Source organism: Eucyclogobius newberryi, unplaced genomic scaffold (genome assembly GCF_026437365.1).
Source record: "Eucyclogobius newberryi isolate DKJ021-1_F unplaced genomic scaffold, fEucNew1.0.hap1 SCAF_16, whole genome shotgun sequence".
NCBI classification, from domain to species: domain Eukaryota; kingdom Metazoa; phylum Chordata; class Actinopteri; order Gobiiformes; family Gobiidae; genus Eucyclogobius; species Eucyclogobius newberryi.
In genome coordinates, this window is record NW_027315790.1 from 11,797,577 (window position 1) to 11,815,586 (window position 18,010).

The 18,010-nt window shown below is 40.8% G+C and overlaps 1 protein-coding gene across 2 annotated transcripts in view; it reads right to left on the reverse strand.

Annotated features, from left to right (window-relative positions):
* Positions 1-877: 877 nt before the first annotated feature.
* Positions 878-18,010, reverse strand: part of elp2 (elongator acetyltransferase complex subunit 2) — a 24,198-nt gene continuing 7,065 nt past the window's right edge. Inside the window, exons 10-22 of one of the 2 annotated variants that reach the window (XM_072447561.1) lie at positions 17,632-17,732; positions 12,385-12,516; positions 11,380-11,529; positions 10,682-10,873; positions 10,531-10,600; positions 10,194-10,289; positions 8,829-8,886; positions 6,287-6,359; positions 5,254-5,446; positions 2,683-2,801; positions 1,785-1,906; positions 1,612-1,719; positions 878-1,402 (exon numbers count right to left, since the gene is read on the reverse strand). In XM_072447561.1, coding sequence (XP_072303662.1) covers positions 1,204-1,402; positions 1,612-1,719; positions 1,785-1,906; positions 2,683-2,801; positions 5,254-5,446; positions 6,287-6,359; positions 8,829-8,886; positions 10,194-10,289; positions 10,531-10,600; positions 10,682-10,873; positions 11,380-11,529; positions 12,385-12,516; positions 17,632-17,732 — 1,613 coding nt within the window. In that variant the 3' untranslated portion in view covers positions 878-1,203. Of the gene's footprint in view, positions 1,403-1,611; positions 1,720-1,784; positions 1,907-2,682; positions 2,802-5,253; positions 5,447-6,286; positions 6,360-8,828; positions 8,887-10,193; positions 10,290-10,530; positions 10,601-10,681; positions 10,874-11,379; positions 11,530-12,378; positions 12,517-17,631; positions 17,733-18,010 lie in introns of both variants that reach the window. The other variant, XM_072447562.1, reaches the window with a different exon arrangement.

The window sequence follows — 18,010 nt, forward strand, 5'->3', positions numbered from 1 at the left end:
TTTTTCAGCTTTTGTGACTGTGTTTTATTACCTGTGCCACTGGAACATTATTGTGCCCATTAATTTGCAGTATTCAAGGCTTCCCAGATGTGACTCCTAATCCCTTCTCAGTACAACATTATGGCGATCTCACCTCATCAGTGCGAGCAGTCAAGGACAGTGGAGAGGGCGTCTGAAAGAGCATATGCTTCCATATTAGTATTCTGCTCAGGATGCAGAGCAGAAAGCCCCACCACACAAATATGTTGATGAAAATCCCTGCTAAGGGTCTCATTTATTTATAAGTAGAAAGAGCAAAGCTAGTAATTTGATAATTATATCATGTTGTATATGTGAGGATATTTGTGATATGAACACCCTGTTCCCCCTGAGGAGTGTGTGTGGCCTGTTAAACTGATGCCTACATCCACTGATATGTGATTAGAAGATGACGTATGACTGCTAGTTACAATCTCTCACAGATAAATGTATGGCTGACGTGTAATGACAGCACACTTGGCTGAACCTACAGTAAATCAAACAGGCGGACTTCTCCCGTCCTTGAGGATTACGTTAAGGTCCAGACTCGGGCAGCAAGAGCACCCCCTAGACTTCAGTAAATCTCAACAGTTCAGCTTCACTGCTAAAATGTTTTATATCTAGTTAGGTAGAGGTATTGCAGGGGTTTAAGACAAAAGAAAAAGGTAAATCTCTCCATTGCATGACGCGTGAGTGGAAAGCAAGTTTAATTGTTAAATTCCTTTTTAGGAGGCAGGAATCACAAAAAAGTGGCCTGGCTTAAAAATCTGTTGACTAATATGCACTTCCTGAATGTGATCTTCATACTAGACAAAATGTGGAAGAAAGCAGGTTTAAATGGGAAACCTCTGAAAAAATATTTAAGATTAAGGTTTAGGTTTATTCAATAAAAATACATTATAACAACGAGTAAAGACATTTTTACATACGCTTCTCTCATCATACAAAAAATTTAACCAAAAATGTCTTGGGCGTCCAATATATATATGTCAATTAGATCGTGTGGGATAGCTGCCCGAGGGCGTACAGTTTAACTCAGCCAGCGAGACAGCGGAGGGTCTGTTCTCCGCCTGCACTGTGACCGAATTGTCTCATGGCCGGAGCGCGGTGCCAGGGAGCAGCTGTGGCTCCTGTCCCACAGCTCCTCAGTGGGCGACGGACATGATGGTGTCAGTGTTGGCGGTGCTAAAGAGCTTGTTTGTTGATGGTGAAGATTTTGACAGAGTGGTCCGCGCTGGCACTGCAGAGTTGTGCCCAGGAGCTCTCACTGTCAGTCTGTCCGCTTTTCTCTTTCTCCTGCGCGACCCCACAACTGTGGACATGACCCGCACGGCCAGGCCTGGGCCGCCAGCGAAGCCGCTTAACCGCCAAACAGTGACTCTGTCTGCGATAGAGGGCGGTGAAGGAAAAGGTCTGAAGAGGGCACAGCTTTAGGGGCAACACAAAGAACTGCAACAACTATCAAAATAGGCAGAGGTGGCAAATTCTCTGCCAAAAAGTAAGATGTCTCGCATAAAAATCTTTCATTCATTCATTCATCACATGTTACTACCAAATACCATACATGCATCTAATTAATCTATGGTAGGATACGAGCCGTCCGTCTGTCCACAAAAGATCCAGTCAGAAGCAGGCATCAGGCCAGGAGTCCACTTGTACAAAAGGATCCTGCCAGACTCCAGGCCCACTGCAAGCAGGTAACTGTACAGAACAGGTGTATTAACAATGTGTTCCTCAGTATTTCGTAAGTCAGTATTTAGATGTACCTGTTTGCAGAAGAAAAGACAGGGCAGAATGCTACAGCTGTGGCAGAGTCACCTACATCCAGAATAGAAGAGCAGGGTTTGACGTCACAGTGCTCAGCCTCTATTCTGCCCCACACAATCACCTGGACAAATTGAAGAACTGTGACAACAACTCTCATAAACACAGCCATGTTTTCTATTAAGAGAACAAAAACAAAAATGATAATTGAGCAAACTTCAGACATATTCCACCTTGGCTTTGCAGTTAAATGTAAACATGCTTTCCTCAATTAAAATGTAAACATATTCTGTATAAGTACCATTTGTAAGAAGGGATGTTGATACTTTCAGTTGCGATACGCCGATACCAGTATTGCAATATTTTGATGACATTGTACATATTAATTAAATCAATTAATGAATGAAAGACAATTGTGGCCAAAATGTGGTCAATTTAGCCAGGACAGTAGAGGTCAGCACTCTAAGCATCCATTCTTTCAAACCCTGCTACACAAATGAATACTTTAAAGAAGTAGTGACAGGAAATGTACTGCTTTTGGAAACAGGACTTGAAGTGTCCAGTGTTACCACCAAAGTATCAACTTCTCCATGAGTTATTCAGCATCGCATACCAGAGTGAGAACAGTTTACTGCATGTCCTCCCTTCTCTCTCATCCCTGTTTCATGCTCAACTGTCCTGTCTAATAAAGCCTACAGGCTAAAAAAACGTCCTGTCATCAGTGAATTGTGATATACGGTATATGGTCAGATTAGAGGCAATGCACACTCCTACCTTAATCTCATCAAAAATTGCTGATGGATTATTCTGATTTTTGTTTTAAATTATTTCTTATTCCATGAAGTCAGAAGAATACAACTACAGGCTTTCTGTTCTATGGAATCTATAGACAGTAGTTACCTTTTTGTCTCTACTGCATGTGGTGAAGTATGCCCCATCTGGGCTCCAGTCACATGACCAGATGATGCGGGAGTGTACGGCTGACTCCTTGGCTGTGTGTGCGCAAAGAGAGAAGCGCTCTACAAACAAAACAAACACCAGACAGACAGAATGAGTCCAAGCATCAACAACAGCCTTTCAACTTCTTATAGTGACCCACAGAGTGCTCTGAATACAGCATTACAACGTCTGACCTTAAATAACAAATGCAGGTGCAGGAGAGCACAATCATGAGCCCTTCGTCTCAGTCAGCTCTGCTTTATGACATAGCACTCTTTATGGCCATTTTGAACTTGTTACATGTTACAATGACAAATTTAAGTGCTACGATTATTGTGAGAAAAACATCACAATTTAACAATTATTCGCTATTATTGAGACTGTGACCAAACTGTAAAATCCTAAATTTTCTTTCATTCTCGTAGTCTAACATTTAAGTTTGAGACCGCTTTACAAAATGTAACTTTCTGAAAGAAAAAATAAAGTTAAATATTACAAAAACATTTAGGTCTATTTTTTGGGCCATAGATTGAACTAAAAATACTTGTTTTGCTTCTACAATTGTCACGATTATGGTATTTTTTTTTGGTTCTTACGATTATATTGTGACTTGAATAATCACTATTATTGAATAACCAAATAATCTTGACATTCCTATTTTGAATCAGCAGATGGACGCTCCCCGAGTGTTTATTTGGACGTGGCTAGCAGCTGCCCTCTTCTTCCCACAATAGAAGAGCAAAATATACAGCATAAGTGCTGCTGTGGATGTCTTGCAATTAAAGTGTGTCTGTGGATGTCCTGATCAACCGTTAAGTCAAGACATCTGACATAAGGACACGTTCACTATTGTGAGGCAGCACCAGTGCCTTGAGTGAGGTCTAAATTGACCAAACTCCACACAATTAATCAAGTAATGTTTGTGTTTGGATTAGAGGCCCTTGATGAACAAGGCGGGATGCTGAAGGAGGAGAATGTAGGACACCAGTGAGAGAGGAGACAAAGAGGTTTGCTTGATAAGCTCTGACTTCGTTTAACCTTCGCTGCTCTGTCAGACATAGTGTGTGTGTTTTTACAATCACCTTGAGTGATTCAGCAGACGGGACACCCCCTCCCTTCTGTGCTTTCCCCTCAAACAAACATTACCATGACGGTGCCCTAAATTCAGCCAATAGGAACACTCAAACCTTTGTTTTTTATACATATGCACAAATATAAAGCAGTAAAACAAGAAAACTGATGACTTAGTATTTTAGGCCAAAATCCACCACTATGACTCCAAACATGACAATATTCAAAAGTCTGATGACAGAAGTTAATCATAGCTAAGGTCAATCAAACATACTGAAATTCTTTATTCATGCATAATACACAGCAATCCCACATAACCTGATGAGTTCAATGTACCAGAAACATTTACTATAATTAGCTGTATTTGTACTGTACTCATTTCTTTCTGCCGGAGCAGGCATTTCAGGTCAGCTGTATACCAATGCTCCGTCACTCATTTCAACACACAGTCGCTCACGCAGGAGCAGCCTAGTAAACACGTTTTGCCTGGTTCAAGACGCTCTTTAGAAGCCACAGATGATTTCTCATTCATTTGTTTTCACACGCTGTCTCTGACAGCAATGACCTTCTACAAACAAATCTCCTTCTCCAGCCATTAACGTCACCGCTGCACTGCCAAGTTGTGCACGCGCAGGTCAACCTAAACACATTAACTGAGTGACATATAGACACATTTCCTCTCACATCTGCAAAACAACAACTGAACTGTTATGGAGGTGCCTTTTTCTCCTCCACACGATACTTGATCTGCAACTTGAAATAAAAGCTTGAAGAATCGAGAGAGACAGAGGATTTATGCAGAATCCATTAATAAATTAGATTTGAATTTTATAATCAATTTTGACATGTGTGAAAAAATCCTTGCCTTCTATTTTATAATTAGAGATTTGTTCCAATGATACCAGATGGACATGGAAATTGCTTTGGACTCTTACCTTGTTTATTCATATTGTGTATTAATTAACTAGAGCCAGCTCCATCTAAAGTCTTTGGCAATTTGTATTAGATTCTCTCTAATAATAAGATAATAAACATACCCTATTTAGATTTCAGGTCTTAAAGGGGATATTTTATGTAAAATGGACTTTTATGAACTTTTAACATTGTTACAACAGTGTTCTTTCATCAATAGTTTACTCAAAGTTGTATTTTGATCTATAAATGTTTGTCTTGCATTCAAGACTTGAAAGCTCAGAACATGTTTGTTTTCACCACACCTACTGCTCTTTACGTGTTCGCAAATATTCAAAAAACACAAAAAACACAAAAACTGACTCAAGGTCATAGATGTAGGGTAAAAATATAATAGGCCATATTTTGGTTTACAGTCAACAATATGTGTATTTATAATCTGCAGTTTACAGTCTACAGTTACAGTATATTTAGTTCAAGACTAAAAATACCAGAAAAATGCATCATACTGTAGGTCTTCTGTCAATTTGCAGTGATAGGCAACCTTACCTGAATTTTCAGATGTGGGAGAATTGCGTTTCCATAAAGACCAGGTGCGGTCACGGGAAACTGCCAATAGGAATTTAGAATCAGGGGAGAAGGCCATCTGAGTGACAGTGAGCGTGTGATAGGACAGCGCCTGCACCTGGCGCCAGCTGCTAGTGTCCCACAGCAAGACGGAAGCATGCTCCGTTTTAGTGGCCTAAAAGAACAAAGACTTTAAGGAACAAGCAAAAAACAGAAACATCTTTGGAGACATTACACAGCCCTATCCATTTCATTTCTGCTTGGAACAGTCACTTACATTAACTCCTGGTGTTAGATTAGAGATTATAGAAGTAGAACACCATTTTGAAACGTAGTGACACATTTGTTACTACATTTAAAATAAAGCACAGTTCACCTGATTTTTTGGTTGTGCGAGTTTGCTTAGGACTAAATTATTTATGTACAGAAAACAAAGCCGTTTCAAGCCACCCAGATAATGTATTATTTCATTTGTAAGTGACTTCAGCTGGAGTTAATAGGGAGGACAGACACACTAGAACCACACACAGCGGATCAGATGACATTCAGAAAGAAAATCTCAACACAGAGACAAATTATTTTTGTGGAGGCTTTACAAGGACAATGCCATGAATAAAGAAGTAGGTACATTGGGCAGAAGGAAGAACTCTCCTTCAATTCACTAATTAGGAGATAAATACACAAACCACACTGATATCCAAGCCGATCCAATCTATTTTTGTAGCACCCAAAGAAAGTCTATTACCTATATCGCTGAGGGACAACAATTAATAGTAAATTTAAACCCTAGATACATAATTTAGAGAAAAATAAAGGTGATATGCATTTTTCCGTGAGAGATAAAACTAAAATACATGTGATAAACTTGAAGAGACCCCAGGAAGAATAGCGACTCATAATTCAGGGGCTAATTGGGATGTTAATAAACAAAACTGATTCTTGGACGTGCCTAGTGCCGACAAAGCCTTTTCCCCCGTTGCTCGCCCTCTTGCCCTGAGGTGTTGTGGACGCTGACCTTGCACGCAGACGCCACCAGTGTCCCACCTCTGTCCGCCGCCAGACAGAACATCTCAAAGCCGTGGCCGTACCTGGAGGTGACAGAGAACAACCGTTTCATGTACACACACGTTCATCACGCACATCACACGCACGAGGCTGGGTGAACTTTGTGAGGAGAGGGCTGTGAAAATGGAATCCTTCAGCTCTGACAGAAAATTAACTATTCTGTTGTTCCACGGCGTCACATGATGGCGGGTGCGCTTGGTAGCCGTTTGACAGGTGATTATGAGACAGAGTGTGAAATTAAAACACTGATTTATGATGACTAGAGCCTGTGCATGATTCCGATGAACAGTGATGGCGCTCATTCAGAACTTAATTACTTTTAGCTTGCTGACGATCACCTGCTTGTTCCGAGTTGTCAGCCGAGTGAAAATGACTGTGGAAGACTTTAAACACTGCAGAGACTTAGAAGCGTGGCATGTAGGCACAATGCGGTGTTAAAACATAAGGCAGCCCGGTGTAAACGCTCTCTCTTCTTTCTCACACTTATTGTGCTTTATCTCCTATATTTTGTAAATATAGTTAGTATATTTTTTCTATTTTACTGTACGATAGGGACACGCGCTGGAATAGTTTTTTAATTCAACTGTTTTTGACTTTTTTCGGCTGGATTTGAGCGTTTTTCGTTGCGTTCGTTGTGTTGTTGTGACGTGAGCTAGCCCCGAGTGAGCCCCCCCCCCCCCCCCCCGCGCCCTCCGGCCGCGCTAAAGTACGGCGTGTCGTCGGTACACGTTTATATACACGTTTATATGAAAGAGGAACTTCACCAACGATCGGGACACGCACTGGAATCGCTTTAAATTGACTTGTTTTGACTTTATTCGGCTGGATTGAGTCCCCCGGCTCCGGCCCCGCCCCCCGCCGTACCGCGTTTCCACAAAGGAGGAACTCATGAAACTGCGGACAACAGTCGTCTTACCCGGAGATCGTCACGTTATCCCGTCGCAATACTGACCTAACCTAATACTGATGTGCAATTCTGTCGTATGTGCAATTGCTGTTGGAATTCATGTGCAATTACTGTGAAATTCATGTGCAATTACTGTGAAATTCATGTGCAATCTATGTGCTGTCATGACACATATTCATGTGCAATTACTGTCGGGATCACATGAAATGGTATTTATTTATTTATTTGTCAATGGGAGTTTTTATTTATTTATAAGAGATCTTCTACTGAAAGTGTTTTTCAGACTTCCTATAAGTGATCTGTTCTTCTGTATCTACCTCTGTATCTACCTGCGTTGCACCAATGAAATTTCCCCATGTGGGACAATAAAGGAATATCTTATCTTATCTTATCTTAAAGTGTAAAAAGGCGATCAATAATGTATAATAATAATAATACATCCATGTCATTGTTAAAACCAGTGTTTTTTTTATAATGCGTTCTAGCTTTAAATTCAAACTGGAACATCAAAAAGACTAAATCGGAAACTTTATTTTCACCGCACGGTTTGAAAGAAGTGGCTGGACAGAGGGAGAGCTTCAGTTGGCTTTACTAGTTCATTTAAAACCTGAACTGGTTTCTGTCAATTCTGATGGGTTAAGTTATGAGCACTGCAAAAAGCTTAACATTTCTACAATTTGAACTAGAGGAAAAATAGACAAAAAGATGAATTGGAACAGGTCAGACAGGAAATGGAAAATATGAAATCGAACTTGCAACAATAGAAATTGAATTTGATACTTGATGGCAAAATGGTAAATGACTTTGGGTGACAAATCATTTTCATCATCTGGCAGAGGGCCCAGTCTGTTTGATGTGGGCACCAGTTTACCCGTAAAGCCAAGATTTAATGAAAATGACCAAGATACAGTTTTTCTTCTTTTTTTTTTAGAGAATTGCTTTTGCTAAACCATGATGTTTACAAGGCTTTACTGTTAAAGTTTGTGTCAACTGATCAGGCCCAAGAGGCCTATGATATGATAAGTGCCACAGATTATTCTAAAAGAAAGGCTAGAGTGCAGAGATCATGAGGTCAATAGCCAGAAATTGTGAAATGTTAACAACTCTAAGCGCTGTCTGAATTAACGGTACTTGAGAAATTAATCAAATAAATTCCACATGTTGTTACTTATGTGAAGAAGCATAAACCCAGCGCAGTGGAAGGAGCAGCTGATTTTTCTGTTTTGACAAAAATAAAGCCCTGAGGCTTGTGAAATCTTTTCCTTTTAGAACACAAGCAACACTAAGCGTAACTCTCGAGTGTTCCCCCTCGATAAAGGGGCTGTCGCTGATGACATCTATGTTCTCTCCTTTTTACCAGACCAAGACGTGGACTTCTTCTCCTGCAAGTCTCTGTAATACAATTATTTTAGGTACTATTTTCTTTCTGAGGTAGCAAGGTTTTTTGTGACTCAGTGGAAAGAAGCATTTAGCCCTAAAATAATCTATTGAAAGACGTCCATCAATAGCTTCACAAAGTCACAACTTTTGTGCGAAGAATTGTTTTTAAATGTTTAAACCCGTAAGACCTAGCTCGTGTACTTACAGTTTCTGAACCTCCGGCCACAGAGTGTTTTGAAGAAGATGGTCCTCGGGCGGAGGCTCTGTGCACACACATTAAAAAAAAAAATCAGTACATACACCAAAAATATTCTTACATAACTACATTAAAAGAGAGCAGTTTAAGATTCAACTACTACCGGTTTGCAGTTTACTAAATGTGGATTACACCCAAGTGGCTATTATAATTTCCCTCTTTTTAAAATCCCTGTTCTTTTAATCCATAGAGCGGCAGATAAAGCCTGGCGAGTGCCTGACAGGCACAAGAGCGAGAAGAGGGAAAGTAAGCAGCAGACAAACACTGCACTCACACAAGCGATCGCCTCCAGACAATGTTTCTCACATTCTCTCACATTCACACCCAGATTCTTGTGGCGTTTGCCGCCATGACAGCACCCTTCATACTTTTTCCCTAAAAAGATATTTAGAAACAACTGCAGTCTTATCTGAAATTCTTATACGTCCAGTTTTTTGCGTGGAGTGAGACAAAGCATACACATCACATAGAATACAGCTTGTATGACGTTACTGGTCAATGGCCTCCCATTATTGCTTAATAAGTCCTTTAACCTCAGGAACCAAGCAGAAAAGTAAAATGCATTGTTAATAACCGGCTCTGCACTTGACTGCGTTCTACGCAGCCCTGGGTCATCGATACTTCAACTTTGCAATCACATAAACTGCTTTCCAATTAGCATTGCAGATTAAGGAGTGGCTTCAATCATGTTGATGACAGCCTCTATCGCCCAGGGGTTTTAAAGTGTTCTGCTGCATTGTCTTCACTTTGGTTCATACAATCACACACACTACTGCAAGTAAAACCAGATGAACAATAAAAAGGGTGACAATGGACTAACTCAACACCGAAAAACTGCCAACACAATTATAGCCAGGAGTGACCACTCACTGCACACACCTTCATTCAGTAAAATGTAAAGAAACATCCTTAATGTGACATTTACACAACTCTGCCTTTTTCTACGTTTTGTGGAACACCACTTTACATCATAAAGTTAAATATTTTCTCTCATAGCTTGCCAATATGAGGGATTACACTGAGTTGCAGCCCTACAATACTTTCTCTCTGCCCTTCCCCCAACTCTGTTCTGCTTGTGAGTCTAGTGGCCCAGAGCAGACCTGAGGCTACAGGCACCCAGCGGGACAACACACAGGCACAAAAACAACTGTCCGTTTGGCTCCAGATCATTGCGTCTTATGGGTGTCCGGTCAGCGACAGGCAGACATGAAATCCCATCAATGCCAAGAATATGAATCATAGTCTAACTGTAGAGCAACCAGACAGGAGAGGTGGAAATAAGGTCATGTGGAAGAAGGGGGCCATTTTCACTACCTGTCATGTTGAGCGGGTGGAAGTACGACTCCTGGTATTGATCAGACACTCTGTTGAACTTATCTTCGCCCTCACTGCTTTTCTGAACAAGGTCGCCTGCAAGTTGAAAGTATTAAGACAAGGAAAATAAGACCATGTAGTAAAGCTTTTCAGGAGCCAGTAAAAGCATTCAGCAATAAAGTATTATTTCTGGCGTATAAGATATTGCATAAAGAGACTCAGAAACCCTTACTTTTCAGTTATTTTCTAACATACTGTACTAACAAACAAACCAAGGCTTAATGAACTTGAAAGAAGCATCTATGTAAAAAAGATGCAGAGCTGACGAAGACGTCACCTTGAAAAACAGCCTTGTTAGACAAGCCCAAGGCAGGTGTACTTGCTCCTTCAGGGAGGTTGGCAGCATCCTGGAAAAACAAATAGGATAAAGTTAAAAAAGTTCTATTTAGTAACTCTTGGATGATTGATTTTGGGAAAAGTTTACTTACACCCGTCATGAGAAGCCTCTCTCTACAGATTCCAGAAATATTGGCAAAGTTTTCCACAAAATTCCGAGGAGCTTGAAAAACTCTTAAGACTTTCTCATCAGCCCCAGAAACAAACTGGAACCTACCAACCATGGCCAAGCACTGCATGTCGTAGCCATGGATCTGAGGCCTGGAGATTTCATGCCAGGTCAACTAGAAACATAAATTGCACTAGTCATAGAAAGTCTTTCCCTGATTATTGCTGCACTTTACTATAGTAGAAAAAGCTTCAGTTGTAGTCATCTGAACTCAGTTAGAAAAAAATAGACGTTTCGACTCTCATCCAAGAGTCATTGTCAATAACAGAATTTAGGTCGGGAACTCCGATATTTATACTCTTCTGTGGTAAGACCAGCCCATTGGGCGGAGCCTTCCTGGAGTAGAAAGAGTTGTTTGTTTCAACAGAAACTCCCCCCTTGTATCTACCGAGCTAGCCTATTCAGAATTTTAATGGACTATTAGAATCCTCTTTGTCTTTGTGAGACCCAGGGTCGAAAGGGAGAGAGAGTCGAAACGTCTATTTTTTTCTAACTGAGTCCAGATGACTACAACTGAAGCTTTTTCTACTATGGAACACGCCTGGACGAATGAGGGATTACACCGACGCACTTTACTATGTTTATATACTGCATGAAGGACACGTGTAAAATTCTAGTTACCTGTTTGCCATCATTTTTCTTCCACGGTGTGAAGAGTCTCGTAGTCTGGTCTGAGCCCACGCTGAGGATAAACTCTCCCTCAGGATCCCAGCTCAGGTCTTGGACTGCATTAAAATGACCAGATATGACCACAGCAGGTCTCCACTGCCCCTGTGCACACACAATCAGAAAAATGTCTCCATGTGACTCAACTGTACATTCCTTATTTGGATTACTAACATTAACTTAACTGAAGAATATCATGCCTTTGAGGACGTGCATACTTTATAATAAAATCGTGTCTGAAAAATCCTGTTCCTTTAATGCAATCAGAGCTGGGTTTCGATTCAAATTTCAAGAATCAATTCGATTCTGATTTTTACGTTTCAAAATCGTTTTTTTTTCCGATTTCTCAGATCCCATCCGATTCGCTCTGATTTCGATCTGATTTCCGATTCGATTTCGATTCGATCCGTTAATGTTATTAAAAATGAAAAATGTATTTGAACCGTTTCCTTCACTTCATGACTGTGTAGAGAAGCAACATATTAAAACTAGTATTATATCAATATTAAACAGCAAATCTTACAAGTATTGGTAGTTACTGATGGCTGGAAGACTGATGAAAAGGTTAAGGGTCAATCTACCTTCAAGAAAGATAATCCAGGAGTCCTGAATTATCTTTCTTGAAGGTAGATTGAAGTTCACTGAGGGAAATGTAGAAAATAATTTTAATTTAAAAAAATAAATAAAATTTAAAAAAAAATCGATCTTTGGACGTACGAATTGATAATCGGTCATTGAAAATCGATTAAAAATCGGAAAATCGATTTTTTAAACCCATCTCTACAATCAATCAACGTCAACAAGACAGGCAGACAAGAAGCTCGTTATAATTAAATTTGTTACTGGCACTAACTTAGTTTGAAAAGGCATGTGTGTCCTGCCAGTCAGTTTAGAAAATATGTTTCAGAGGTCATCAAAAATGTTGCACAACATAAGCATCAGTGTGGTTTAGACAGTCACCTCGTCACCTTGGTCTTTACACCAGAGATGCAGAGCGCCATGGAAAGCGTGAGCCATGATCATGCAACCATCCGGACTCATCTGGCAGCCAAAGAAACCCAGTGTGTTTCCGCCAACCTCTCCAACACGCACCTGGTGTGAAAGACGCAAATCCATAAAAAGATTTGATGGACGGATAACATTCACTTCTGAATAAGTGCCATCACATTTTCGTTGAATGACCGATACAAGAATAAGTGAATCATGTAGAAGGGATGTTCGAGCAAAAAGTACCAGTTTTCAGTACAAAAATAAAAACATTTTCAACCCTATAAATCTAGTGTAACGGTTCCAATAAAATCATGAAGATGGATTCTATTAGAACTACATAAAATTTTTCTCCCAAAATACAATTTGAATACCGTACTTGGGCCTCATACTAAACAACTAATCGCAAAAATGGGAAGGCATGAGAAAAACAAAAGGATTTACATAAATTGGATTTGGCCGAGAGCTTGTGACCTTCTGCTTGGCGACACAGAACCGATCGTAGACAGTGTGAAGACTGAGAGAGGAGGGGACCACACTGTAATCACAATCCAATTTGAGAAAGCACACATGCAGTGCCTTTTGGGTCAGGTGAAGAAGAAAAAAATGTGTTCTTTAGGTACTTCAGAACCTGTCAAAATCTCCCTTTTGTGTTTTCAGGCCACTTCCCATTGAATTTAGTAGACTGGAACACCAAGGGCAATTTAACTTAAATGTTGGCACCAATTATAAAGACACAAAAAGTGATCTTAGCCTCTCACTGTAATGGACTCGGCCACTCCTGACCTTCTGTTTCATAAGAGATTACGCTATACATTTAGAAAATACACATCCTTTCATTAAAATTATACTCCCCAAAGAAAATCAAACAAATCAGGACAAAATTAGAAAACATTACAAACACTGTATTGTGTCTGTTGCATAACAAGTTGAATTCTATGCAGGATTACAGGCTTAGACCAAAATAATTAGAAGCAATGTAAAAAATAATTAAAATGTTGTAATGTTAATCTTCAAACAAATGGTGTGTTTATTACAGTAGGAACACATTTCATTAAATGGATTATTGCAGAAAGTAAAGCATTCTTATGATCATGGATATAAAGATGCAAATGTCAGGTGGGCTAAAAAACCTGAACACTGATCACTTCCTCTGTCTGTAAAGGCATCTGTAATACACAAGGCAAACAGGTGCTGTACATGGCAGTATATAGTGTTCTCTTAAATCATCTGGCCCTTTTATAAGAAGGCTGCCCTGGTCATTGCTGACCTTCAAAATTATGCTCGTCTACAGGCCGTGCACAGCCCGACTAATGACGGCAATAAAGCCGAGCCTCTGCGTTGAATGGCACCATCCACACACCGACGGGATGAGCCAAACAGACAAGTAAAACACAGAGCAATTGAGAGACAACAAAATGCAACATTAAGCAGATCGATTAAAAAATTCTCCAGGTAACAGGCTGCTGTAAATCAAGTTTAAAAAAATGCACAGCACTCATTTGTCATGTTTATGAGCGGGGAACAATATGGGCCTTATCGGCAGCTTGGTTAGAGTGAGGGGAGGGACACAACAAGGACAACGAACAGAGCCATATATTTCTGCAGACACACATTGGATGCGCCCCAGACAAGACCAGAAAAGCACACATGGCACCTGGGACCAGTAATGTGAGAAGATCATGACAATCAATATAATTTCATTTGGTTGTCAGACAATAACTAGGCTATGCTTAATATACAATTATTCAGTGGAAGGACTTAAACCAAATTGCTCAGTGTTATATATATAAAATATATGGAATTAAATAATGTAATATATAAATGTTTATATCAAATTTTACAAGAACTTTGTTGGTAAAGACAAATTAAAATATTAACTCTTTCGGGAGCCAATCAACATGTGATGTCAAGAGTTTTAGTTTAAAATGATTCGAGCCCTCGATTCTGTTCACATACGCAGTTTGTATTTAACTGGAAGATTAATGTGCATCAGTTGGCCTTTGGGATTAGCGTTAACCTGTAGGGCACGCACGAGACTCTGAAAATAAGTCCTCTCTCGCAGGCCGGCTCACAGACCCAGACTGACGATCCCTGCAGGCGCTGTGGTGGCCTGCTGTGGTCAGTCGGAGATGATAATTACCAGTGTGTCTCGTTAGTAAGATGTGCTTTACGCAGCGGTGGGCCCTCGCCAACCCACTGCTAACCCTGCTCACCATTAAATCTCAACAATTACTCTAATCAGTGTGACGATGTGGAGCAGTTCTTTGTAAAGATTGTCTAATTAAGAAGACACACATGGCTGACCGTTTACCAATAAAGAGTGCGATCTGGCAAAAACTGTAGATTTCCTGGGCTTTAGAGAGGTTAATAAAAGATTACACCAAAAATGGTACTGTTAGTACTCTTAGGGCTGTAGTCGACTAAAGCCATTCTTGGTCGACATGCTCTACCAGTCGATTAGTTAACTAATGAAGACAGAGGCATAAGACAGAGGCATAAACCTGGATCCCGTAGGATTTAATGGTCAGGACAGCGCTACATGAATTGGGAACAAGACAAGAAGGAAGGACATGCAACAGACTGGAACTCATGACCACAGAGCAGCACAAACTGGATACTTTATATCATGGCAATTACAAATACACGGTATATAATATTCATTCTACCCCTTGCTACCGTTAGGGGTCCCGGGTGACTAGAGCGTATCCCAGTGTCTTTGGGCCTTGAAGGGGGGTCCACCCTGGGTCGTAGGGTTAACCCAGAGACACAAACATTCACTAGGGGCAAATTACAGTTGCCAATTTTACCTACCGTGCATGTCTTTGGATGGTCCCTATTGGCCGTTGTCCCTGATAAAGTCTTATAATATAAATACATTTTACCATCACAAATATTGGTTGACTAAAACACCATCAACCGATTAATTGAATAAACAACTAAAGGCCTACATCTCTAGTGCATTGGTTAAAGTGTTTAGTGGGTGCGTTTCCCTTTTTAGGTGACCAACTGCAGTATTTATGCTGAAGAGCTACGTTCGCCATGAGACTGTCATAAAAGATTAGTAATGGTTGAAGTATCTAATTAATAATTTTGGTGTGACTCAAGACTATTGAGAGCCCACAGCAACATAAAAACAAATTATAAAACAAAAATAGTCAAAGTTATTTGCGTTAAAGGTGAAACACACATTTTTACTGACAGAAGATTGACTGTGGATTTCTCAACAAAATCATTGACGGCTAAAAATGACTGAATATCTATCTGGATTAAAATTACATTAACTCCACAGCCCTAATATCAAGTTCTACATAAAAAAGATCAAATCTTTTCTGAAAGCCTTGTTCTTGTAACCATGGAATCATTATGTAAATATGTTGCATTTTCCCATGTGCATCAGTGCATACATGTGACACAGCTTCAGAGGTTAAGCTTTCTTTGTAAGCACAGAAGCCGTCAGTTCAAAGGCTGTGTTGCTCATTTTAAAAGTAGCATAAAAAGAAGTGAATGTGGAGGCTCATATACCATGCAGTTTCACACTCAACTAAAGGTTATTCCAGGTGGGTGTGGGGCGAGGGATATTTTTTATTTATGGTCGTGGGCCTCGAGATAAAAAAAAGTGTGAGCTGAGAGGAGATTTACCGCAGCAGAGAAGATTTCAGCTTTTCTTCTTACACACTGACCACCATCGCCGTCTAATCACACAGAGGTGAATAATAAGTATCTCCGGGCTCTAATCATAGTTCCTTTGTTAGCGGGAGGGCAGCGAGGACGGGATGTGAATGAAGAGATCAAAGGCGCAAAAAGCATCTGATTGAACCTAGCATCTTCCTCAGCACCTTCAAGTGCGATTATGGTGAAGTGACTGCTATAGCAAGAGCAACATTGTATTTATCACAATGTGAGGACCAAAACCTGTCTCACACTCTGCTCATGGGGACCCACCTCCCTCATGGGGACAAAAAGCAGATCCCCTTGACAGAAGTGCACTTTCTACTGTGGATTCCCTCCGCTTACTCGGTATCACCATCACCCGGGACCTCAAGTGGGGGCCCACCATCAGCTCCCTCACCGGGAAGACCCAGCAGAGGATGTACTTCCTGCAGCAGCTGAAGAAAGCAAAGCTGCCAGCAGAGATGATGGTGCAGTTCTACATGGCCATCATCGAGTCCATCCTCACCTCCTCCATCACCGTGTGATACGCTGGAGCCACAGCCAGGGACAAACAAAGACTACAGCGCATTGTGCGCTCAGCTGAGAAGGTGATCGGCTGCAGACTCCCATCTCTGCAGGACCTGTACGTCTGCAGGACTCTGGGACGAACAGGTCGGATCACAGCCAACCCTTTTCACCCGGCACACGGACTATTTGAGCCACTCCCCTCAGGCAGGAGGCTACGGTCCATCCGGACCAGAACCTCCCGTCAAAATAACAGTTTCTTTCCCTCTGCTGTTGGACTCATGAACACTTCCTAAGCACTTTGCACTCACTGCACTGTTCACTTTTATTGCACCACATATTTTATTTTGTGTATATATCATGTCTATTTTTAACTCCACTTACCCATTTTTAATACCCGGTAGTTATTTATTGTCCATTGTTTTTGTATTTATTGTTCAGTGTTGATGTTTGTGTTGCACCGAACCGCCAGGACAAGTTCCTATATCCGTGAATCCTGTTCATTGATAAATGGCAATAAACTTTATTCTGATTCTGATTTTATTAGACAAACAAAGTGGTTTGAAGCTCAGATATGGGTTACTAACTGGGTTAGTGTTTAAGTTAGACAGGTAGTAATTATAATTAATCTTAGGGTTAGTCTACAGGAAAATGTTGATTATCAATACATGACAAGATCAAAATGCAATAAGGAAGGCATCGGGGAGGCTATGAAACGTCTCTCGCCGTTGCGTGTGTTAAGGAATGGGCTGTAAAACAGGGGTTCAGTACGCAGAGTGAAGGGGCGGAGAGGAGGGATCGTCTAAACTCCACTGTGCGGCGTGCCTCTTCATCAATGTCTATCACCTCTGTTCCCGACACCTCAATATCAGAGCAAGCAGGAAGTGATGGCACGCACCGACAGGAGGAAACGGGGAGGCAACATTGGGAGCGGCCAGCAGAGCCGCAGCGGGCATCAGCTTTGGGGGGATTTCATTGTACAGAAGGTGTAGAGGAGTAAGCGTATAGGTGTAGCCCTGAGGCTCTTTGTATTCCACTGACCTGCTCCACCCAGACTCCAGATCCCTCCTCGGGGGCCCACAGAATCATAGTCTTATCCATAGAAGCAGAGAGTAGACTGAGGGGCTGCTGTAGCTCACCATCTGTAGGGACAGAAAAAATGTGACACAACATGGAACAAACAAAGCAGATGCCATTAACAGTGATAACATTTTTATAATAAACATTCAAAAAGATAAGAAAACCTTGATGTGTACCATAATAAGAAAATTGCAGTGGCACAAAAGCGCAGAACAAAAACAGCAACATTTGAATAATTAAGCAACAGTGGCAAAAAATAACATATAAAAGCTAAGAGCCTAGTGTTCAGTGACGACCTACTCCACTGATCTTGACACAAAAATAGACTTCTGACTCCTTG